This window comes from Podarcis bocagei, assembly GCF_964188305.1.
Source record: "Podarcis bocagei genome assembly, chromosome: 18".
Classification (NCBI taxonomy): Eukaryota; Metazoa; Chordata; class Lepidosauria; order Squamata; family Lacertidae; genus Podarcis; species Podarcis bocagei.
This window is the reverse complement of record NC_138144.1, coordinates 5781682-5803310: the sequence shown is the minus strand read 5'-3', so window position 1 is coordinate 5803310 and position 21629 is coordinate 5781682. Positions and strand designations below refer to the sequence as shown.

At 49.5% G+C, this 21629-nt stretch overlaps 1 protein-coding gene across 3 annotated transcripts; it reads left to right on the top strand.

The window, feature by feature from the left end:
* Window positions 1-873: 873 nt before the first annotated feature.
* Window positions 874-21207, top strand: UBXN6 (UBX domain protein 6). 3 transcript variants are annotated; one of them, XM_081177890.1, is made up of 11 exons: window positions 874-993; window positions 7130-7290; window positions 9943-10004; window positions 11759-11893; window positions 12475-12572; window positions 14296-14371; window positions 15224-15308; window positions 17559-17772; window positions 18725-18855; window positions 19854-19999; window positions 20485-21207. In XM_081177890.1, exons 1-11 carry the CDS (start codon window positions 911-913, stop codon window positions 20611-20613), a joined length of 1320 nt encoding a protein of 439 aa, XP_081034016.1. In that variant the 5' UTR covers window positions 874-910; the 3' UTR covers window positions 20614-21207. The 3 variants fall into 3 exon arrangements, with proteins under 3 accessions (XP_081034016.1, XP_081034017.1, XP_081034015.1); XM_081177891.1 differs by lacking the exon at window positions 874-993 and adding an exon at window positions 3182-3289; XM_081177889.1 differs by lacking the exon at window positions 874-993 and adding an exon at window positions 3242-3377.
* The last annotated feature ends 422 nt before the right edge of the window (window positions 21208-21629 follow it).

Genomic DNA, 21629 nt, shown 5'->3' with positions numbered 1-21629 from the left:
TTAAAAAGCAGAGACATCACCTTGCCAACAAAGGTCCGTATAGTTAAAGCTCTGGTTTTCCCAGTAGTGATGTATGGAAGTGAGAGCTAGACCATAAAGAAGGCTGATCGCCGAAGAATTGATGCTTTTGAATTCTGGTGCTGGAGGAGACTCTGGAGAGTCCCATGGACTGCAAGAAGATCAAACCTCTCCATTCTGAAGGAAATCAGCCCTGAGTGCTCACTGGAAGGACAGATCCTGAAGCTGAGGCTCCAAGACTTTGGCCACCTCATGAGAAGAGAAGACTCCCAGAAAAGACCCTGATGTTGGGAAAGATGGAGGGCGCAAGGAGAAGGGGATGACAGAGGACGAGATGGTTGGACAGTGTTCTCGAAGCTAGCAGCATGAGTTTGACCAAACTGCGGGAGGCAGTGGAAGACAGGAGTGCCTGGCATGCTCTGGTCCAGGGGGTCACGAAGAGGCGGACACGACTAAACGACTCAACAACAAGAATGACAACATCTGCCTATGCCTGATCCGTGACTTAATGGCCTCATTTAAGGACTTGGTAAACTTTGACCATGGAGAAGGAAGGTCACTCGCCTAGAGCGGCCTTCCTTCCTAGCTGGGAGCGGGAACCATAGACGTCTAACCAATCAAAAGCCCAGGGTTTCCACTTCCGGCTGGGCTCGACGCCGATCGGCACTTTACAGGGGCAGCTGAGTCCAGAGAGGGCGGAAGTGGCGGGGCACGTGACCGGAAAGCCCGTCCTTCTTCCTTCCGGCAACCGACTTCCGCTTCCTGTTTACGGCGGAGCGACGGGAGGAAACGAAAGTCGAGGGGCGGGTGCTGCTATGTTTGGGGATTCGTGAGGGGAGGGGGGAGGGGGAGGAGGAGAAGTGGGGGGAGGGGCGCTTTCGACGCCGCCGCTATGAAGAAGTTTTTCCAGGATATCAAAGCGGAGCTGCAGTTCAAGGGAGCCGGGCCGGGCCAGAAGCTCAGCGAGTCGCCTAGGTAACCAGCCCCCCCCTCCGCGAATGGTGGGCGGGGTCCCCGTGGGGGAGGGGGAGAAGAGGAGGAGGGGCAGGGAAGGGGTTCCCCAAAGGTCATCTAGTCCAGCCCCCTCTGCAAGGCAGGGGTCTGAACAAGACAGAGGGCCATACAGTGTTGTTGTTGTTGTTGTTGAGTCGTTTAGTCGTGTCCGACGCTTCGTGACCCCCTGGACCAGAGCACGCCAGGCACTCCTGTCTTCCACTGCCTCCCGCACTTTGGTCAGACTCATGTTTGTAGCTTCGAGAACACTGTCCCACCATCTCGTCCTCTGTCGTCCCCTTCTCCTTGTGCCCTCCATCTTTCCCAACATCAGGGTCTTTTCCAGGGAGTCTAACCTTCTCCTGAGGTGGCCAAAGTCATGGAGCCTCAGCTTCAGGATCTGTCCTTCCAGTGAGCACTCAGGGCTGATTTCCTTCAGAATGGAGAGGTTGGATCTTCTTGCAGTCCATGGGACTCTCAAGAGTCTCCTTCAGCACCAAAATTCAAAAGCATCCATTCTTCTGCGATCAGCCTTCTTTATGGTCTAGCTCTCACTTCCATACATCACTACTGGGAAAACCATAGCTTTAACTATACGGACCTTTGTTGGCAAGGTGATGTCTCTGCTTTTTAAGATGCTGTCCAGGTTTCTCATTGCTTTTCTCCCAAGAAGTAGGCGTCTTTTAATTTCGTGGCTGCTGTCACCATCTGCAGTGGTCATGGAGCCCAAGAAAGTAAAATCTCTCACTGTCTCAATTTCTTCCCCTTCTATTTGCCAGGAGGTGATGGGCCCAGTGGCCATGATCTTTGGTTTTTTTGATGTTGAACCTTTGCTAAAAAACTTCCAGGGAAGGAGAGCCCACCACTTCTTCACTTTCTTCCTCATGTTCACTCAGAAAACTGAAAGCCATGGGTTCGAGTCCTGCCCTCCAGAGCAGGAGAAAACAACCTTGTTCCCTCTTCCCTGTGACAGCCCTTCAGAGACTTGAATATGGCTCTCCTATCTCCTTCCAGTCTCCTCTCTTCCAAGCTAAACACACCCAGCTCCTTCAAACGCTCCTCATAAGGTTTAGCTTCCAGACCCTTGATCGTTCCAGCTTGTCAACATCCTTCTTAATTTGTGGTGCCCAGAACTGGATACAGTACTCCAGGTGGGGTCTGACCAAGGCAGAATAGAGCGGCACTGTTACTTGTTCTCTGTTCCTTGTGACAGCCCTTCAGATATCTGAAGATGGCTATCCTATCTCCTCTCAGTCTCTTGTTTTCCAGGCTAAGCATGCCAAGATCCTTCATCCATTCCTCATAAAGCTCAGTTTCCAGACCCTTGATCATCATCCTCTGCCCACCTTCCAGCTTGTCAACATCCTACTTAAATTGTGGTGCCCAGAATTAGACGCAGGTGGCGCTGTGGGTTAAACCACAGAGCCTAGAACTTGCTAGTCAGAAGGTTGGCGGTTTGAATCCCCGCAACGGGGTGAGCTTCTATTGCTCGGTCCCTGCTCCTGCCAACCTAGCAGTTCGAAAGCACATCAGAGTGCAAGTAGATAAATAGGTACCGCTCCAGCGGGAAGGTAAACGGCATTTCCGTGCGCTGCTCTGGTTTGCCAGAAGCGGCTTAGTCCTGCTGGCCACATGACCCGGAAGCTGTACGCCGGCTCCCTTGGCCAATAAAGCGAGATGAGCGCCGCAACCCCAGAGTCGGCCATGACTGGACCTAATGGTCAGGGATCCCTTTACCTTTACCTATTACTTTCTTGATCTGGACACTAGACTTCTGTTGGTGCAGCATAGAATAGCATTAGCCTTTTTTGCTGCTGCATCACACAGTTGACTCATGTTCACCTTGTGGTCCACCAAGACCCCTAGATCCTTTCCACATGTACCACTAGCAAGCCAGTTGTGCCCCCCCCCAATATTTGTGCATTTGGTTCTTCCTGCCTAAGTGCAGAACCATACATTTGTCCCTGTCGAAAATTGTTTTTTTGACTTGCGCCCAGTTCTCCAATCCATTAAGGTCTTTTTGAATCCCAATTCTGTTTCCTGCGGCATTTGCTACCCCTCCCAGTTTGGTGTCACCTGCAGATTTGGCAAGCGTCCCCTCAATTCCTTCAAGACGTTCTGGGGGGCCTCTGGCTGCAAGTGGGTGCTCCCCAGCCCCTTTGTGATGGTGCTGTGACACTGTGGGGACAGTGGTGGCTGGACAGAGTCCATACTGCCTTGGCTTCTCTGCTGAGCTTGCATTTGCCAGGATGAGCAGAACACCCCACCCCAGAGTGGTGTATGTACCCCCTTCACTATATCAGTCTCTTTTTTCTCCTGGGAGTATTTCTCTGTTTTGCGTGGAATTCCCTGCGCTTTATGAATAGGTGTGTAAGTCATCTTCCTGGTCGTTTATCTGTAATTGGGCAGGTAGGTAGCCAGCCTTGCCCTGAGAGTTGTGAAAGACTGTAAGCTCCGATCCCAGCTCAGCCTGGGATGTACTCAGTAACTTTTAGGGAAGTTGGCGGAGGCTTTTAAACATCAAGAAACAGATCGGCTCCATCTTGAAAGGCATTGGAGTTTAAACAGGGTGGTCATGTGTGTTCTCTGTGTGTGTGTGTGTATGTATATATATATGTGTGTGTGTGTGTGTGTGTGTGTGTGTGTGTGTGTGTATATATGTATATAATATTGATGATTTTTAGTTTTATAGTAAAGGTAAAGGTACCCCTGACCATTAGGTCCAGTCACCGACCACTCTGGGGTTACGTGCTCATCTTGCTCTATAGGCCATGGGAGCCGGCGTTTGCCCGCAGACAGCTTCCGGGTCATGTGGCCAACATGACTAAGCCGCTTCTGGCGAACCAGAGCAGCGCACGGAAATGCTGTTTACCTTCCCCGCCAGAGTGGTACCTATTTATCTACTTGCACTTTGATGTTCTTTCGAACTGCTAGGTGGGCAGGGACCGAACAACGGGAGCTCACCCCGTCGCGGGGATTCGAACTGCCGACCTTCTGATCGGCAAGCCCTAGGCTCTGTGGTTTAGACCATAGCGCCACCCGGGTCCCTTTTAGTTTTATACATTTCAATAATTTTACAGTCATTTTGACATTTCAAAGCCTGACTTCCTTCCCCCCTCTTTCTGCGGTTCCTTAAATTTATTTTTAATACTTTCTGCATATCCAAATGAACTTAATTTGTTCATTTATTCATCTGCTTTAAATATATGCTTTTAAATAAAACTGCGGGTTATTAAAATAACCCTCCCCAATGTTCTTATCCGTTTACAGTTTGCTTGGAAACATTCAATGGCCTGTGGACCTTTTAGTTCTCTTCGTTGCCGCAAAATTCCCGCTGTTTTATGCAATTCCTTCTGCAGGGGTGAGGGATCTGTGGCCCGCTAGATGTTGTTGGGACTACATTTCCCATCATCCCTGACTGGGTCCCCTGAAGGACCAGGTGCGCAGCCTGGGAGTCATTTTGGACTCACAGCTGTCCATGGAGGCACAGGTCAAATCCGTGTCCAGGGCAGCTGTTTACCAGCTCCATCTGGTACGCAGGATGAGACCCTGTATGCCTGCGGACTGCCTTGCCAGAGTGGTGCATGCTCTGGTCATCTTCCACTTGGATTGCTGCAATGCGCTCTATGTGGGGCTACTTTGAAGGTGACCCGGAAACTTCAACTAATCCAGAATGTGGCAGCTAGACTGGGGACTGGGAGCGGCTGCCGAGACCATATAACACCGGTCCTGAAAGACCTACATTGGCTCCCAGTACGTTTCCGAGCACAATTCAAAGTGTTGGTGCTGACCTTTAAAGCCCTAAACGGCCTTGGTCCAGTATATCTGAAGGAGCATCTCCACCCCCATCATTCTACCCGGACACTGAGGTCCAGCACCGAGGGCCTTCTGGCGGTTCCCTCATTGCGAGAAGTAAGGTTACAGGGAACCAGGCAGAGGGCCTTCTTGGTAGTGGCACCCTCCCTGTGGAACGCCCTCCCACCAGATGTCAAAGCAATAAACAACTATTTTACTTTTAAAAGTCATCTGAAGGCAGCCCTGTTTAGGGAAGTTTTTAATGTTTGATGTATTATAGTATTTTAATATTCTTTTGGAAGCCGCCCAGAGTGGCTAGGGAAACACAGCCAGATGGGCGGGGTATAAATAATAAATCATTATTATTATTATTATTATTATTATTATTATTATATTATCTGTAGCTTTCTTGACCCAGCACTTTAGCCACGCTGGCATCTTCTCTCTCTTTTTAAAAACGTTTTTATTTATACTTTTCAAGTTGAACCATTTCATTAGTTTTACGACCAATTTAACATCTCAAAGCTTGACTTATTTCCCCCTCTTTCTGCGGTTCCTTAAATTTATTTTTTAATATCTCCTGCATATGCAAATTCATTTAATTTGTTCGTTTAGTTATCTACTTTAAATATATACTTTTACAAAAATGCAGGTTATTAGAGTAACCCTGCCAATGTTTTTATCTGTTTGCAATTTATCTGTAAATATTCAATCAACCATTTTCATTCTTTTATAAAGAAAATAGTTTCCTTGATTTCTTATTCTTCCGGTAAGTTTCACCCTTTCTGCATATTCCATAAGTTTTTGTATCCATTCTTCTTTTTGCTGGGACTTCTTCTTCTTTCCACTTTTGGGCAGTAAAGGTAAAGGTACCCCTGCCCGTACGGGCCAGTCTTGCCAGACTCTAGGGTTGTGCGCTCATCTCACTCTATAGGCCGGGAGCCAGCGCTGTCCGCAGACACTTCCGGGTCACGTGGCTAGTGTGACAAGCTGCATCTGGCGAGCCAGCGCAGCACACGGAACGCCGTTTACCTTCCCGCTAGTAAGCGGTCCCTATTTATCTACTTGCACCCGGGGGTGCTTTCGAACTGCTAGGTTGGCAGGCGCTGGGACCGAACGACAGGAGCGCACCCCGCCGCAGGGATTCGAACCGATCATGTGATAAGCAAGTCCTAGGCGCTGAGGTTTTACCCACAGGTAGCATTCATTAAATACATTTCTATGCAATTTAGGTAGTTCTGTCCCTACAATTCCCAAAAGAATTTTGGACGCACTGGAATCTTCTCAAACAGGTTTCTCATTTGCTCACACCTTCACCTTCACCTCGAGGTAGAGGTGACTGGAGGCAGATACTGCTCCTGTTCCTTCTCGGTGTTCATGGCAAGGAGCAGAAGGAACATACCCGGGGCTGCAGGCCGCGGATTGGCAGTGTTGCCCAGTGATGCCAGCCCTGCCTCCAGCTGCTGGGAGCCACCACCTGGAAGGGGTTGGCCGCTCGTGATCCTGCGACAGTTCTGTTTGACAGGCTCCCTGGTGCTTGTGTTGTTTGCTGGGCCTTCAAAGCCCTCAAATAATAATAATAATAATTTATTATTTATACCCTGCCCATCTGGCTGGGTTTCCCCAGCCACTCTGAGTGGCTTCCAACAGAATATTAAAATACAATAATCTATTATACGTTAAAAGCTTCCCTGAACAGCCTTCAGATGTCTTCTAAAAGTCTGGTAGTTGTTTATTTCCTTGACATTTGATGGGAGGGCATTCCACACGGCAGGTGCCACTACCGAGAAGGCCCTCTGCCTGGTTTGCTGTAACTTGGCTTCTCGTGGCGAGGGAACTGCCAGAAGGCCCTCGGAGCTGGACCTCAGTTTCCGGGTAGAACGATGGGGGTGGAGACGCTCCTTCCGGTATACTGGGCCGAGGCCGTTTAGGGCTTTAAAGGTCAGCACCAAGACTTTGAATTGTGCCCGGAAACGTCCTGGGAGCCAATGTAGGTCTTTCAGGACTGGTGTTATATGGTCCTGGTGGCCGCTCCCAGTCACCAGTCTAGCTGCCGCATTCTGGATTAGTTGTAGTTTCCAACTTGCTTTCAAAGGTAGCCCCACGTAGAGCGCATTGCGGTAGTCCAAGCGAGAGATAACTAGAGCATGCACCACTCTGGCGAGACAGTCCGCGGGCAGGGAGGGTCTCAGCCTGCGTACCAGATGGAGCTGGTAGACAGCTGCCCTGGACACAGAATTGACCTGCGCCCCCTGGAAGGGGTCGGCGCTCGTGAGCACTTACGCTTCTCTGCCCTCAAAGTGTCTCCATTTCTCCCCAACAGAGAAAGAGCTCCCAAGGAGAAGCCGAAAGCTGACCCTCCTTCCAAGTGTCGCCAAGGGCCGACCAATGAAGCTCAGATGGCGGCGGCGGCAGCCCTGGCCCGGCTGGAGCAGAAGCCCAAACCTCGTCCCCCCTCATCCCAAGACGCCATCCGGAATCAGGGTAAAAGGGCGAGGGGCAGGAGTTGCTGGCCTGCGTGCCTTAATGAAAGCTCTCTCTCTTTTTGGTTAGTTGTTGATTTATATCAGGGCTCAGCAACCTTTTTCAGCAGGGGGCCGTTCCACCATCCCTCAGATCAGGTGGTGGGCTGGACTATATTTTGAAAAAATAATAATGAATGAATTTCTATGCCCCACAACTAACCCAGAGATGCATTTTAAATAAAAGGACACATTCTACTCATGTCAAAACACCAGGCAGGCCCCACAAACAACCCAGAGATGCATTTTAAATACCGTATTTTTCACTCCATAGGACGCACCCGACCATAGGACGCACGTTGTTTTAGAGGGGGAGAACAAGAAAAAAAAATTTCCCCCTCTCTGCTCAGCGCCCCTTCAGCGAAGTGGCAGGAGAATCGGAGCCCCTTCCATTTCTCCTCCCGCTTCGCTGAAGGGGCGCTGCTCAGTTCTCCCTCTCTGCTGAAGCCAGGAGCGTCTTGCTCTCCCAGCTTCAGCGAAAGGAACCCGAAGCCTGCAGAGCGCAGCGGGAACTCGCGCTGCGCTCCGGAGGCTTTGCATTGCTTTCGCTGAAGCCTGGAGAGCGAGAAGGGTCGGTGCGCACCGACCCCTCTCTCCAGGCTTCAGCAAAAGCAACACAAAACCTCCGGAGCACGGAGGGAGCGCTCCCTCTGCGCTTCAGAGGCTTCACGTTGCTATCGCTGAAGCCAAGGAGCCTGCATTCACTCCATAGGACGCACACACATTTCCCCTTAATTTTTGGAGGGGAAAAAGTGCATCCTATAGAGCGGAAAATACGGTAAAAGGACACATTCTACTCATGTAAAAACATGCTGATTCCCGGACCGTCCACAGGCCGGATTGAGAAGGCAATTGGGCCGCATCCGGCCCCCGGGCCTTAGGTTGCCTACCCCTGATTTATATGTTCTGAGGATCCCGGGCAGCTCTCTCCACGGAAGGCAAGGGAAAGTGCAGTGCCTGTGTTTTTTGGGCAGTGAATCCAGTTTCCTACACAGCTTGTGAGAAAGCCTGCAAAGTGCTGCTCACAGTAGTCCCGTTGAAATGAACGGCAGCTCTTGCCACGCTGGAACTCTTGGACCTCCAGCAAAACTGAATGGTGGAAGGTTCAGGATAGGCAAAAGAAAGTCCTTAGGGTGTGGTTAAGCTCTGGAACTCCCTGCCACAGGAGGCCCAACTGGGATGGCTTTGAAAGAGGATGGAAAAATCCATGAAGGAAAGGGCTATCGGAGGCAAAGCAATTCTTTGCCTCCAGGGTCAGAGGCAGTAACGCTCCTGAATATCAGTTGCTGGAAACCACAGGAGGGGAGAGGGTTCGTGTGTTCTTGGGTCCTGCTGGAGCAGCCTTTCTCAACCTGTGGGTCCCCAGATGCTGTTGAACTACAACTCCCATCACCCCTAGCTAGCAAGGCCAGAGCTCAGGGGTGATGGGAGTTGTAGTCCAACAACATCTGGGGACCCACAGGTTGAGAATCGCTGTTCTCCACAGGCCTCTTGTTGGCCACTTTGAGAATGGGGACAAGATGGACCGTTGTTCTGATCCAGCAGGAATCTTATGTTAATGGGCCTGAGTCATGTCAGTTATTTTCATTGGGTCTACTTGCATTGAAGGTAATTGTGCACAATGAGAGAGAGAGAGAGAAGGTGATGTAAGTTTGGACAGAACTTTAATTTATAGCACACAACCCATGGGTATAGACCCCAAATACAGTGGTACCCCGCAAGACGAACGCCTCGGAAGACGAAAAACTCGCTAGACGAAGGAGTTTTCCGTTTTCTTAGCCGCTTCGCAAGACGCATTTCCCTATGGGCTTGCTTCGCAAAACGAAGCTTGCCCCGCAAGCTCCGGGGATAGCGGGGAAGCGCAGCGCGTCTTCCCCGCTGTCCCCGGAGCTCTTTTGAAGCAAGGGGTGGCGAGGAGAAGATCGCTTCTCCCCGTTGCCAGCCCCGCAATCTCCGGGGACAGAGGGGAAGGCGTGCGCACCTTCCCCTCTCTCCCCGGACCGCTTTTGAACCAAGGGGCGTCAACGGGGAGAAGCGATTCTCCCCGCTGCCCCTTCCCTTGCTTTAAAACAGGTCCCCGGAGATTGCGGGGCAGGCAACGGGGAGAAGCAATCTTCTCCCCGCCGCCCCTTGCTTTAAACAGGTCTGCGGCGCTTCCCCTCTGTCCCCGGACAGCCTCCATAGGAACGCATTGATTGATTTTCAATGCATTCCTATGGGAAACCGTGCTTCGCAAGACGAAAAACTCGCAAGAAGAAAAAACTTGCGGAACGAATTAATTTTGTCTTGCGAGGCACCACTGTACCTCTGGTTGCGAACGTCATCCATTCTGGAGCCCCGTTCACAACCTGAAAGGAAGGCAACACGCGTCTGCGCACATGCGGGTTGCTATTCGCCGCTTCTGCGCATGCACGTGACGCCATTTTGCACATCTGTGCATGCGTGAGCAGCGAAACCCGGAAATCACCCTTTCCGGTAGTTCCGGGTCGCCGCGGGACGCAACCTGAAAAAACGTATCATGAAGCAAACATAACACGAGGTATGGCTGTACTTGGTTGCTCCTCTCCTCAAATTTAACTTTTGATGCATATCTTTGTTTTAATTGTTCTTCTAGTGAAAAAGGAGCTTATGGCTGAAGCAGCAGCAAGTGACAAAGGAGCCTCTGTGGACCAGAAGGTAGGAACAGCGACATTTGTGGCCTCACCATTTATTAGCAGGTTTTTGACCTGCTCTTTCAGTATTTCTTCAAAATACCTTTCCTTCATTTAGTTATTGTTTTAAATTTGTATGCTGCTTTTCTGTGTAAATCTGCTCCAAGCAGCTCACAAATGCAAAATCGAGGCATCACTGTCACAATAACAATCAGGTGTACAGGTAAATCATTTCAAAACCAATCAATACCTCAGATGGATCTATATCAGGCGTCAGCAACCTGCAGTATTGTTTAAATGACCCATAAGCCGCCCCCGAACCGAGCCGCCCGCTCAGTGAGTCCTGACATGCTGCACTAAACCGGTGCAGTGCGGAGCGGGGACTCGCTTCCGCGGCGCCGGAAATCGTGTCTGCGCAGACGTGACCCAGCCCACGGAGCGATCTCCGGGGGAGTGAACTGGCCCAGGCGAGGTAAACTTTGCCGACCCCTGATCTATATCATGGGTCGGCAAACTAAGGCCCGTGGGCCAGATCAGGCCCAACGGCCTTCTGGATCCGGCCCGCAGATGGTCCGGGAATCGCCACGTGGATCGCCAGTGCGCACGTTCTTTCCCTCTCCCTCACACGGCAGCGGCGCTGCCTCCTCCCTCCCTCCTCCTGGCTTCTCCCTGCCCTGCCTAGAGGAGGAAGGGGGCTGGGTTTGTTGCAGCAGCAGCAGCACTTGAGCAGCCGCCATTTTAAGCAGCCCGTCTCCAGAGTCCTTTCACATGCCGCTCATCTTCCCGCCGCCGGAAGCCCCTGCCGCTTGCAAGACGCAGGTAAGCAGCCACCGGGGATCGTGGTGCTATTTCATTATTCCCACCCCCAATATAGTCCTGCCCCCCACAAGGTCTGAGGGACAGTGGACCGGCCCCCTGCTGAAAAGGTTTGCTGACCCCTGATCTATATGATCATTGCAGTTGCTAAAATAGTGGCAAAACAAATTACAATGGGCGTAGACCTTTTCTTTTTCTTCCTCCAATGGAGCGCCTGTCTTATTTATTTATTTATTTTTTTGAAAAGTTTTTATTATTAAAACAATTCAGCATTAATACACACATATTGTGAATATACAAGCATACATTTCATACAATCCTTAAAAATGTTCAAACATATCTGCACTCAATCTCACAGATAATTCCTTTTCCCACCAGCTCACCCCACCTTTGTGTTAGACTTCCAATCTACTCATTTGCAATTTCTTTCAACTTCTATTACTTTTTTCCCTCACACCTTTAACCTAATTTCATGCTCCTTTTTCTGTTACACATTGTTATCCATCTTATTTAGTATTCAGTATTTAAAACGGAACTTGTTTATTCTGATAGGAGTTCTGATTTTTCAGTATGGTTTTGCAAGGATCCTTTAAACACCTTCCAGTCCTTGTCTCTTTTGAGATCCTTCCAATTTCTCCCATTGTTTTAGATATATTGTAATACTCCAATAATTTGGCAAGTCACTCTGTTTTTGTCGGTGTAATACCACTTTTCCAATTTTTCCCTATCAGTAGCCTTGCGGCTACTGTTGTGTGTAAATATAACGTCTTGTCTTCTTCCTTTAGACTTCCTGGTACTATTCCCAATAGGAAACCTTCTGATGTGTTCCTAAATGAATATCTGAACATTTCATTGTATATTGTTTCCCAAAATGGTTTGATGTTCAAACAATTCCACCATATATGCATCATGGTACCTTTTTCAGTGTTGCATCGCCTGTCTTAAAATCCCGCCTCTCTTTAGAATTCTTTACCTGCTCTTCAAGAAGAAGATTCCTCCATGCTGTCCGTCTCAGGAGTCTACTTCACTTGCCCTTTAACTGGGGCCACCGTCCGGAAGGATAAAAGAGAGGCACAGATCAAAAAGGCCATCCTTGAGGTAAGGTTATTTTGGGGAGTGTGTCCTCTGATGTCTCAACAGAGAGTGCATTCCCACCCACCCAGCTTTATTGATCTGTTAACAGAAAAAAAATAAATGCAAACATAACAAGTTTTGCCTGGGAAGACAAAAGTACCAAAATGCAGCGCAGCTGCAAAGGGATAATAAAGTATCATATCATTCAGAATATGTGCATATACCGTATTTTTTGCTGTATAAGACTCACTTTTTCCCTCCTAAAAAGTAAGGGGAAATGTGTGTGCGTCTTATGGAGCGAATGCAGGCTGCGCAGCTGTCCCAGAAGCCAGAACAGCAAGAGGGATTGCTGCTTTCACTGCGCAGCGATCCCTCTTGCTGTTCTGGCTTCTGAGATTCAGAATATTTTTTCCCTTGTTTTCCTCCTCCAAAAACTAGGTGCGTCTTATGGTCTGGTGCGTCCTATAGAGCGCAAAATACGGGTATTTGCTTTCTTTGAGTATTTCAGCCAGCTTTATTCACTCATGAGATCCTGTAAAGCACAGTGATAGGTAATGTAGCTCCATAACCTGACTGTTTGGAATCCTGTTTCTTCATCTCCCCAGCATGCTGCCCAAGACCCCGTGGCTGCTGCCGTCATGGAAATCCACACTTGCAACAGGGACCGGGAAAAGGTCAAACTCGGAGTGGAGACCATTGCAAAGTAAGTGGAGCCTGATGGCTGTTGGTGTCGTCGTCATCCCCCCCCCCCCCGGTTCCTTTTTTTGTAAAAATTGTGTCCGGTCTTCCAATAGGAACCTGACATAGTGAGCCTCTGATTTTCCTGGGAAAGGTACCAGCAAGGGTAGTATCAGTTCAGCCCTGGCTTGCTCATATTTTGCACAGTGCAACAAAATATGTTTTATGGAATCGATGTCTTGAGCACACGAGCAAAGTCTGTCCTGGTAGGGAACTCCTCTCAACCTGCCAGCCAACACTGCAGAAGGAAAGACGTTTAGTCTGGCTTTGGTGAAAAGCCTTCGATAGTTTGGTACTGTCAGGTTTTTGCAAGAACCAGTGATCCCTATATGCTGAACAAAATGCTTGTTTAACCTGGAGGTAGGCTGTATGAATTATGTATTGCTTTGTAACAATTTGTTGGGTCTCTGGACCGTAATAAAGATTGTTGTTGTTGTAATAATTTTTTATTAAGTTTTACCATTTAATATTCAACACAATTATCATATATAAAAAATAGAATAAAACAAAACTCCCCACCCCGTGCCTTTCCTCCGCTTCCCCTTCTGGTTGTTTAACAATTTGCCGCTTCTGCTTAAATTTTCTCTTATTTTTCATCTTTTAGCTGAATGCTCTTACATTTTTATCATTTTTGTACCTAATTTTCTTCCGGTTACTTCTTACCTTTCATTAATTTCCATATTGTTGTTTCTTCATCTTTCCTCTGGTTTTCTTAACCATTAAGTGTTTTACGCAAACCCTGCTAGTGAGTCCAGTTCTTTACAATATTTCTGTAAATACAGCATGAACGATTCCCAGTCTTTTTTTAAAGTCTCTGTTGCCTTTGTCTCTGAGTCTTCCCGTGAGTTTCGCCATTTCTGCATATTCCATATGTTTACCTTGCCGTTCTTCTTTCGTTGGTATCTTGTCTTCTTTCCTTTTTGGGGCTAGTAAAATCCTAGAGCCCTCCAGAGGTTTGGGACTACAACTCCCATCATCCCTAACTAACAGGACAAGTGGTCAGGGATGATGGGAATTGTAGTCCCAAACCTCTGGAGGGCCGGAGTTTGCCTATGCCCGTCCTAGCCACTGTCGTAGCATCCATGAATAGCTTCTTCTGCTCTTCTGGCAATTCCTGCCCTATAATACCTAAAAAGAAAACTTCTTTTAACCTTTAATTTGATTTCAGCCTGATCTTTTATTTCCCTTTTCTTTCTTTTTTTTAATAAAATATTTATTAAAGGTTTTAAACAATATAGCCAATTTCACATTCACAACCCCCTCCCCTTTTATGAAGATTACCCGCTCTGAGACCCCAAAGCTAATTCTCCCCTGGTCTCCTCGCTGGCCCAAATAGGACCAATTCAGCCAGCTAGCCCTGGAGATTAACTAATGCTTATCTCCCCTAAATTTATTGTTATTCATGTTTATATACTGTATTTATGCTGCTTTTACAATTAAGCGTTTTATATTTTTTGTTAGCCACCCTGAGCCCGGTTTTTGAACCGGGAAGGGCGGGGTATAAATAAAAAATTATTATTATTATTATTATTATTATTAAGGGGGGGAAACCCTTCTGACAAGCCTCCTATTTAAAAAAACCTATGAAAATGGTATAAAAAGTCCCTTTTGAACTTGGTGGTACTTCCTTTTGAGATGAAGCCTGAGCAGACTGGTGCCCAGAATGACAACTTGTCTTCCTTCCCAAGGTACCTTGACAACATCCACCTCCACCCAGAGGAAGAGAAGTACCGGAAAATCAAACTGCAGAACAAAGTGTTCCAGGTGGGTGCGTTTCAGAGGAGGGTCTCCCTGGGTGCTGCTCAAGTACAACTCCTCTCATCCCAGACAACTGTCCCTGCCAGCAGCTGGGCCTTGTGGGAGTTGAGGGCCCAGTAATGGGACACGGGTGGCGCTGTGGGTTAAACCACAGAGCCTAGGGCTTGCCAGTCAGAAGGTCGGCGGTTCGAATCCCCGCGACGACGGGGTGAGCTCCCGTTGCTCGGTCCCTGCTCATGCCAACCTAGCAGTTCGAAAGCACGTCAAGCGCAAGTAGATAAATAGGTACCACTCTGGCGGGAAGGTAAACGGCATTTCTGTGCGCTGCTCTGGTTCGCCAGAAGCGGCTTAGTCCTGCTGGCCACATGACCCGGAAGCTGTACGCCGGCTCCCTCGGCCAGTAAAGCGGGATGAGCGCCGCAACCCCAGAGTTGGTCACGACTGGACCTAATGGTCAGGGGTCCCTTTACCTTTACGTTCCCAAACCCTGCTCTCGCTAGAGCTTGGCAGAAACCATCTCACAGAAAAATGAGGACTAGAAAAGTGAAGGATAAGCCCCATTTGGCATGTCAGCTCAGGGGGCTAAGATCGCTTGAAGCTAAGATTGTTGTGACATCAGGTGTCATCAGCTCATGCTGGGTCAGATTTGGCCCACAGCTCACAGGGTCTCCACCCCTCGCTTAAATCCCTTATATTGTTGAACAGACTTTGGCAGAGTGCAAAGGCAAGCGACATAAAACCGAAACAAGCAGCCTCAGGGATGCTCTAGCTGGCAGGCTGTTGGAAGTTGTGTGGGGTGGCAGGAAAAGCTTGCAGGAAAAGAAATAAACAGCACGGATTCGTTTGGCTTCCTCCTAGGAAAGGATCCACTGCCTGGAGGGGACGCACAAGTTTTTCCAGGCCGTTGGGTTTGAAAAGGCCACCCTCAGTGTCCCGGGACAAGGTAAGGCTCAGCGTAGCAGCTGAAAGGCTGAGCTGCAGATGGGAAGGTGCCGGCTCACAAACTCACAAGGGTTTCTCCAGGCCGCTTTAAGTTCCCTTGGGATTGGAAGCTTTTCTGTCCATCTTCAAGCCACCTTTTAAGAGCTGCTGCGGTGGAGATATACAGTGGGCGCTCGGGTGGCGAACGTGATCCGTCGGGAGGCACATTTGCAACCCGCAGCGCCGCGTCTGTGCATGCACGGGTCGCGATTTGGTGCTTCTGCACATGCGCAAAGCGTGATTTAGTGCTTCTGTGCATGCGCAAGCACCGAAACCCGGAAGTAACCTGTTCCCGTACTTCTGGGTTCGGCTCAGTGCGCAACCCGAAATCGTGCAACCCGAAGCGTCTGTAACCCGAGGTATGACTGTATTTCTTTTAAGTCTATCTCCATTCCCTCCTCCTCTTCGTGAATTGCTATCTGAGAGAAGTGGCATTACAAGAAGTTCCTGCAGATATTATTACTATTATTGTTAAATTTGTATGCCACCCATCTAACAGGGGTGCCCCAGCCACTCTGGGCAGCTCCCGACAAAATATTAAGAATGCAACGAAACATCAAACATTTAGAACTTTGCTATATGGTGCTGCCTTCAGACCTCTTCTAAAAGCCATATAGGTGTTCCCTGTAGCTTCGCTTTTTGCAGGGTAGAAGACCCTCGGAGCTGCGCATCAGTGTCTGGGCTGTAGAGACGATGGGGGTGGAGATGCTCCTTCAGGTATACAGTGGTACCTCGGGTTACATACGCTTCAGGTTACATACACTGCAGGTTACAGACTCCGCTAATCGAGAAATAGTGCTTCAGGTTAAGAACTTTGCTTCAGAATGAGAACAGAAATCGTGCTCCGGTGGCGCAGCAGCAGGAGGCCCCATTAGCTAAAGTGGTGCTTCAGGTTAAGAACAGTTTCAGGTTAAGAACGGACCTCCGAAACGAATTAAGTACTTAACCTGAGGTACCACTGTACAGGGCTGAGGCTGTTTAGGGCTTTAAAGGTCCTCACCAACACTTTGAATTGCATTCTGAAATGTACAGGGAGCCAGTGAAGGTCCTTTAGAACTGGTGTTATATGGTTCCGGCGGCGGCTCCCGGTCCCCAGTCTAGCTGCCACATTCTGGATTAGTTGTAGTTTCTGAGTCGCCTTCAAAGGTAGCCCCACAGAGAGCAGTAGTCTAAGCAGGAGATAACCAGAGCATGGACCACTCTGGCGAGACAGTGCGCAAGCAGGCAGGGTCTCAGGTAGAGCTGGTGGACAGCTGCCCTGTGATGGGTCTGGAAGCCTTTCGCAAGGAATACCTCTGCTCACTCAGAGATATATTTACAGTCTTTATTTACATACGTATTTACAAGGTATAGAACATAGATTCAAGCGTCTGAATCCTCGGTAGCAGGTCCAGGAAATGGGAGCTTTCGGCTCCTCCTCCAGCAGAGGAGCTTGGGAAGCGTTTTAACCCCCTCCTGTCCTGTGCTGAAGGAATGGGCATTGAATCTCCCTCTGTCCCTGAACTGGTCGGGTGGTGTTGCTGCTCTCCAGCATCAGGGAGTGTTCTCGCCGCTTGCGTTCCTTCCACTTGCTTGTCCTCCTCTCCCTCTCCTGTCTTTTCTAAAGGCTTCTGTTCTTCGCCCTCCCTAAGCTCCGGGGCGTTCCCGTGACATGCCCTGGACACAGAATTAACCTGCGCTTCCATGGACAGCTATGAATCCGAAACGACTCCCAGGCTGCTCACCTGGCCCTTTAGGGGCAGTTACCCCATTCAGGGGTGGGACGCGGGTGGCGCTGTGGGTTAAACCACAGAGCCTAGGGCTTGCCGATCCGAAGGTCGGCGGTTCAAATCCCTGCGACGGGGTGAGCTCCCGTTGCTCGGTCCCTGCTCCTGCCAACCGAGCAGTTCGAAAGCACGTCATAGTGCAAGTAGATAAATAGGTACCGCTCTGGCGGGAAGGTAAATGGCGTTTCTGTGCGCTGCTCTGGTTCGCCAGAAGCGGCTTAGTCCTGCTGGCCACATGACCCGGAAGCTGTACGCCGGCTCCCTCGGCCAATAAAGCGAGAGGAGCGCCGCAACCCCAGAGTCGGCCACGACTGGACCTAATGGTCAGGGGTACCTTTACCCCATTCAGGACCAGGGAGTCCTCCACGCCTGCCCACCCCGTCCCCTTAGCAAGTGCTGAGTGCTAAGAGGATCCCTCTCTTTCCCTCCCCTCTCCATCCCTTTAGAAGAGGCCACAGAGGACTTCTATGTCCTGAAGGAGGGGAAACTGGGCGACCTGAAGGAGTACAAAGAGAAGCTTCTGAGTGGGGAGCCGCTCCGGGCACAGCTGGACCGCCAGCTCCGGGTCTTCAAGCCGTCCCCCCAGGCCTCCCGCTTTGAGCTGCCAAGCGATTTCTTCAGCATCACCGCCGAGGAGCTGAAGCGGGAACAGAGACTCCGGTGAGTGGTGCCGCCTCAACTGAAAGGCTCACTGGCCACACGTTGTTGTTGTTGTTTTATTATTACTAATTTTATTAGATTTTCCACAAATATAACAGAAACCACAAAGCAAAATAACACACAAAAACAAAACGAAACAAGAAATACACAAATAATAACAACAAACTTAATTATTTGAAAATCCCACCTTTTTAAACCTCTTAATTGACTTCCTCTAGTCCCTCCCTCCTGAGTTTCCTTATAATTGAATGGAACAGCTTTCCAATATCATTATTAAACTAAAGATCAGTCCAACACAGGCCACACGTTTTTGCCGCTGCCTCCCCAGCTCGGTCCGGGGGTTGCTTTGAAAATCATTTTTTAAAAATACATTTCGCAGAACATCAGGACTTGAACCCAGGAAGCTGTTGCTTCGCAGGGTCGTTAGTTGTTAAAAGCAGCACTCCACAATGACAAACCTATTTTAAAACGGCTCCCTTAACCTTAAGCCACAGATTGAGTCTGCTGCCGGTGTGCCTGGGAACGGGGACTTTGGTTTCCACATCCCATAATACCAGGGGTCAGCAAACTTACTGCACCTTGGGCTGGTGTCTCCAGTGCCGATCGCATGGCGGGCCAGAGGGTGGCAGAGCGCGTGCCCATATGCATGGGCACACGCGATTTCCTGCGCACTTTCGGGTCGGAGGAGCACCGGAAACAGCTTGTGCGCATGTGCACGGGCCTCCTCTGACCCGGATGTGCACTGGAAATAACGCGCATGTGCAAATAACGCTTGTGCATGCGCACAAGCTATTTCCGGTGCTTCTCCAACCCAGAAGTGGACCCCCCCAAAAAGGAAAAGGCAGCTAGGTGCTCATTGTATTTTAGATCTAGAAACCGCTGCGGATGTGTTGGCGACACCAGTTGTTGGGTCCGCGTTCCAATGTGGTCCCTCTTTCTTTTGCCTCTGAAGGACAGAAGCGGTTGAGAAGGCGTCGATGCTGAGAACGAAAGCCATGCGGGAGAAAGAGGAGCAGAGGGAGCTGAGGAAGTACAACTACGCCTTGCTGCGCATCCGCTTCCCGGACGGGTACATCTTACAAGGTACGTGCGAAAGCTCTGAATGCGAATCAGAGCCCGGCCAAAGGCCGCCAGCCACCCAGTGCTCAGTCGTCACAGGTTGCTTCATCCTAAGTCTTTGGGCTGGAAGAATGGATGCCTTAAAGAAATATTATAGCACGATGACCTCGCAAACAGCGTTAGAAACAGAGATATGAAAGCCAGGAGCTGAATGGCGCCTTAAACCTAGGTTATGGACTCACAATGGAATATACAGTGGTATCTCGGGTTACATACGCTTCAGGTTACAGACTCCGCTAACCCAGAAATAGCACCTCGGGTTAAGAACTTTGTTTCAGGACGAGAGCAGAAATCGCGTGACGGCAGCAGCGGGAGGCCCCATTAGCTAAAGTGGTACTTCAGGTTAAAAACAGTTTCAGGTTAAGAATGGACCTCCGGAACGAATTAAGTACGTAACCAGAGGTACCACTGTATTCCTATAACAAGAATACAAAGCTGGAAAGGAATGAAATGCAGCTAAAATCTTATGGTCGTTTTTCACATGGTCTAGTTCAGGGATCAGCGAACTTTTTCAGCAGGGGGCCTGTCCCTCAGACCTTGTGGGGGGCCGGACTATATTTTGGGGAAAAAATAATGAACAAATTCCTATGCCCCACAAACAACTCAGAGATGCATTTTAAATAAAAGCACACATTCTACTCACCTAAAAACACCAGGCAGGCCCCACAAATAACCCGGAGATGCATTTTATAGAAAAGGACCCAAACTACTCATGGAAAAACACGCTGATTCCCGGACCACCCATGGTCTACTACTTCCCCTGCCCACCCCCACTAATATTCTTAAGAGCATAGGTAGATTTGCAACCGAGAAACCACAATTCCTGGGATCCTTTTGAGTGAAGTCACAGGCTTCAAATGCGTGTTGAATGTGCTTCAGATGCATGGCGTGGGTTTGCCCTGCACAAATTTCCGAATCTGCACAAAACACCGGAGAATAAATTTTCTTTCTTTCTGGCGCAGGGACGTTCTATGCCCGGGAGCCCGTCTCAGCCCTTTACCAGTTTGTGCGAGAGACGCTGCAGAACAACTGGCTCCCCTTTGAGCTTCTGGCCCCCGGAGGCCACAAACTGACCGACGAGAGCATGGCGCTCAATGAATGTGGCCTGGTAAGTGTGGCCACCTTGCTTAAGTCTCCTTGCCAATGACGGGGGGGTCAGGTGCGGTCCTGTCCACGTCAAAACATATATATACAGCATGTATATGTTGTGTCTTCTGTTGTTTTTTAAAGCACTCCTCAAAGGGTAGACCTTCTATGGAGCTTAAATTTTGAGGTGGACCTTAACTTTATTTGCTGTTGGTGCTAAGGGGCAAATCTGATTATTTTTTATGTTGGTGGTTTCTTGCTTTTTTTTGTTGCTTTTGAGAGAAAGGGGTGTGTGGTTACCTGTTTTATTGCAAGCACAATACTTTTATCTACCCTGCGTTTCACACAATTTGTAAAGCCACACTGAACTTTGTTTCAATTTTTCCAAAATTTACCCCCGGGAAAAATAGGGGGGAACGGACGCCCCCCCCCCAGTGGCTTCCCATTTTCCGGAAATTTTACACCTCTAGTCCTAATAACGCCAAGTGCCTTTGTTTCTTCCCCAAGGTGCCGTCTGCCCTTCTGACGTTTGCCTGGGATGCCGACGTCATGGCGGATATCAAGGCTTCCGGCGGGGAGCGCATGGAGAGCGTGTTGAAGCCAGACCTCCTGCTGGCCGTGCAGACCCTGTCCTGAAAATAAAAGCAAACCGGGATTAGATCCAGCTCCGTCCCTCGTGGTCCCCTTCTCCCGTGTTTCTTACGGACGCTGCTTCGGACACTGCAGTAACTCCCTGTCTTGTGAACACTAAATGGGGGCGGAAATAAGGGGCGGGGAGGAGGCTGCTGTTTTTCCCTAGTGCCTGTTAGGGCCCTGGAATCAGAATAGCTGTGGCCAGAGCAGTTGCCTCGCCGGGCAGTAGCGCATGGAGGACTTGGAACTGGTTCAAAACAAGTTGGATCAAGAGAGATATTTTTACAGTGCTGCTTCTTTTTCTTCCTTTATTTATAACCTTCCCTCGGAGGGGTCTTAACCTCTTTCTAGCCTCAAAACGAAGCTTCTCACTGGGAAAAAAACAAAGATCAAAACACTACCCTGCCCTGGCGACACGGATCGGCTTGGGCCGAGGGGCCAGGAGTGCTTCCTTTTTGCTTCCGTTCCACAAACCTTGTTCCTCCCCGATCCCGGGCTAGGAAGCTTTTTTTTGTTGTTTCGTTTTTGGTCTGTAACTGAGTCAGCCTACAGGCAGGAGAAGCTGTTAGCTTTATTAAAGGAAGATGTGCTGCCACAGCTACTTGGGGTGTTTTGTCTTCCAGAGCAGCAGGCGGTGAGTGGCGAACGGCGTGAGGGGAGAGAGGTTGTGGCTTGGGGGTGGAGCATCTGATCCGCATGCAAGTGGGAGGGGGGACTCCCTGGTCCTGAACGGGGTAACTGTGCCCCTGAAGGACCAGGTGCGCAGCCTGGGAGTCGTTTTGGATTCACAGCTGTCCATGGAGGTGCAGGTCAGTTCTGCATCCAGGGCAGCTGTCTATCAGCTCCATCTGGTATGCAGGATGAGACCCTCCCTGCCCGCAGACTGTCTCACCAGAGTGGTGCATGCTCTGGTTATCTCCCACTTGGACTACTGCCATGCGTGCTACGTCGGGCTACCTTTGAAAGCGAGTCGGAAACATCAACTAATCCAGAATGCGGCTGCCAGACTGGTGACAGGG

Bases quoted from the DNA above. Each gene is read 5' to 3' on its own strand.
- UBXN6 (XM_081177889.1), top strand. From the start codon at position 3,292: ATGTACCCCCTTCACTATATCAGTCTCTTTTTTCTCCTGGGAGTATTT. The intron at 3,378-7,129 runs GTGTGTAAGTCA...TCTCCCCAACAG, and splicing joins TCCCTGCGCTTTATGAATAG to AGAAAGAGCTCCCAAGGAGA. The intron at 11,894-12,474 runs GTAAGGTTATTT...TCATCTCCCCAG, and splicing joins TCAAAAAGGCCATCCTTGAG to CATGCTGCCCAAGACCCCGT.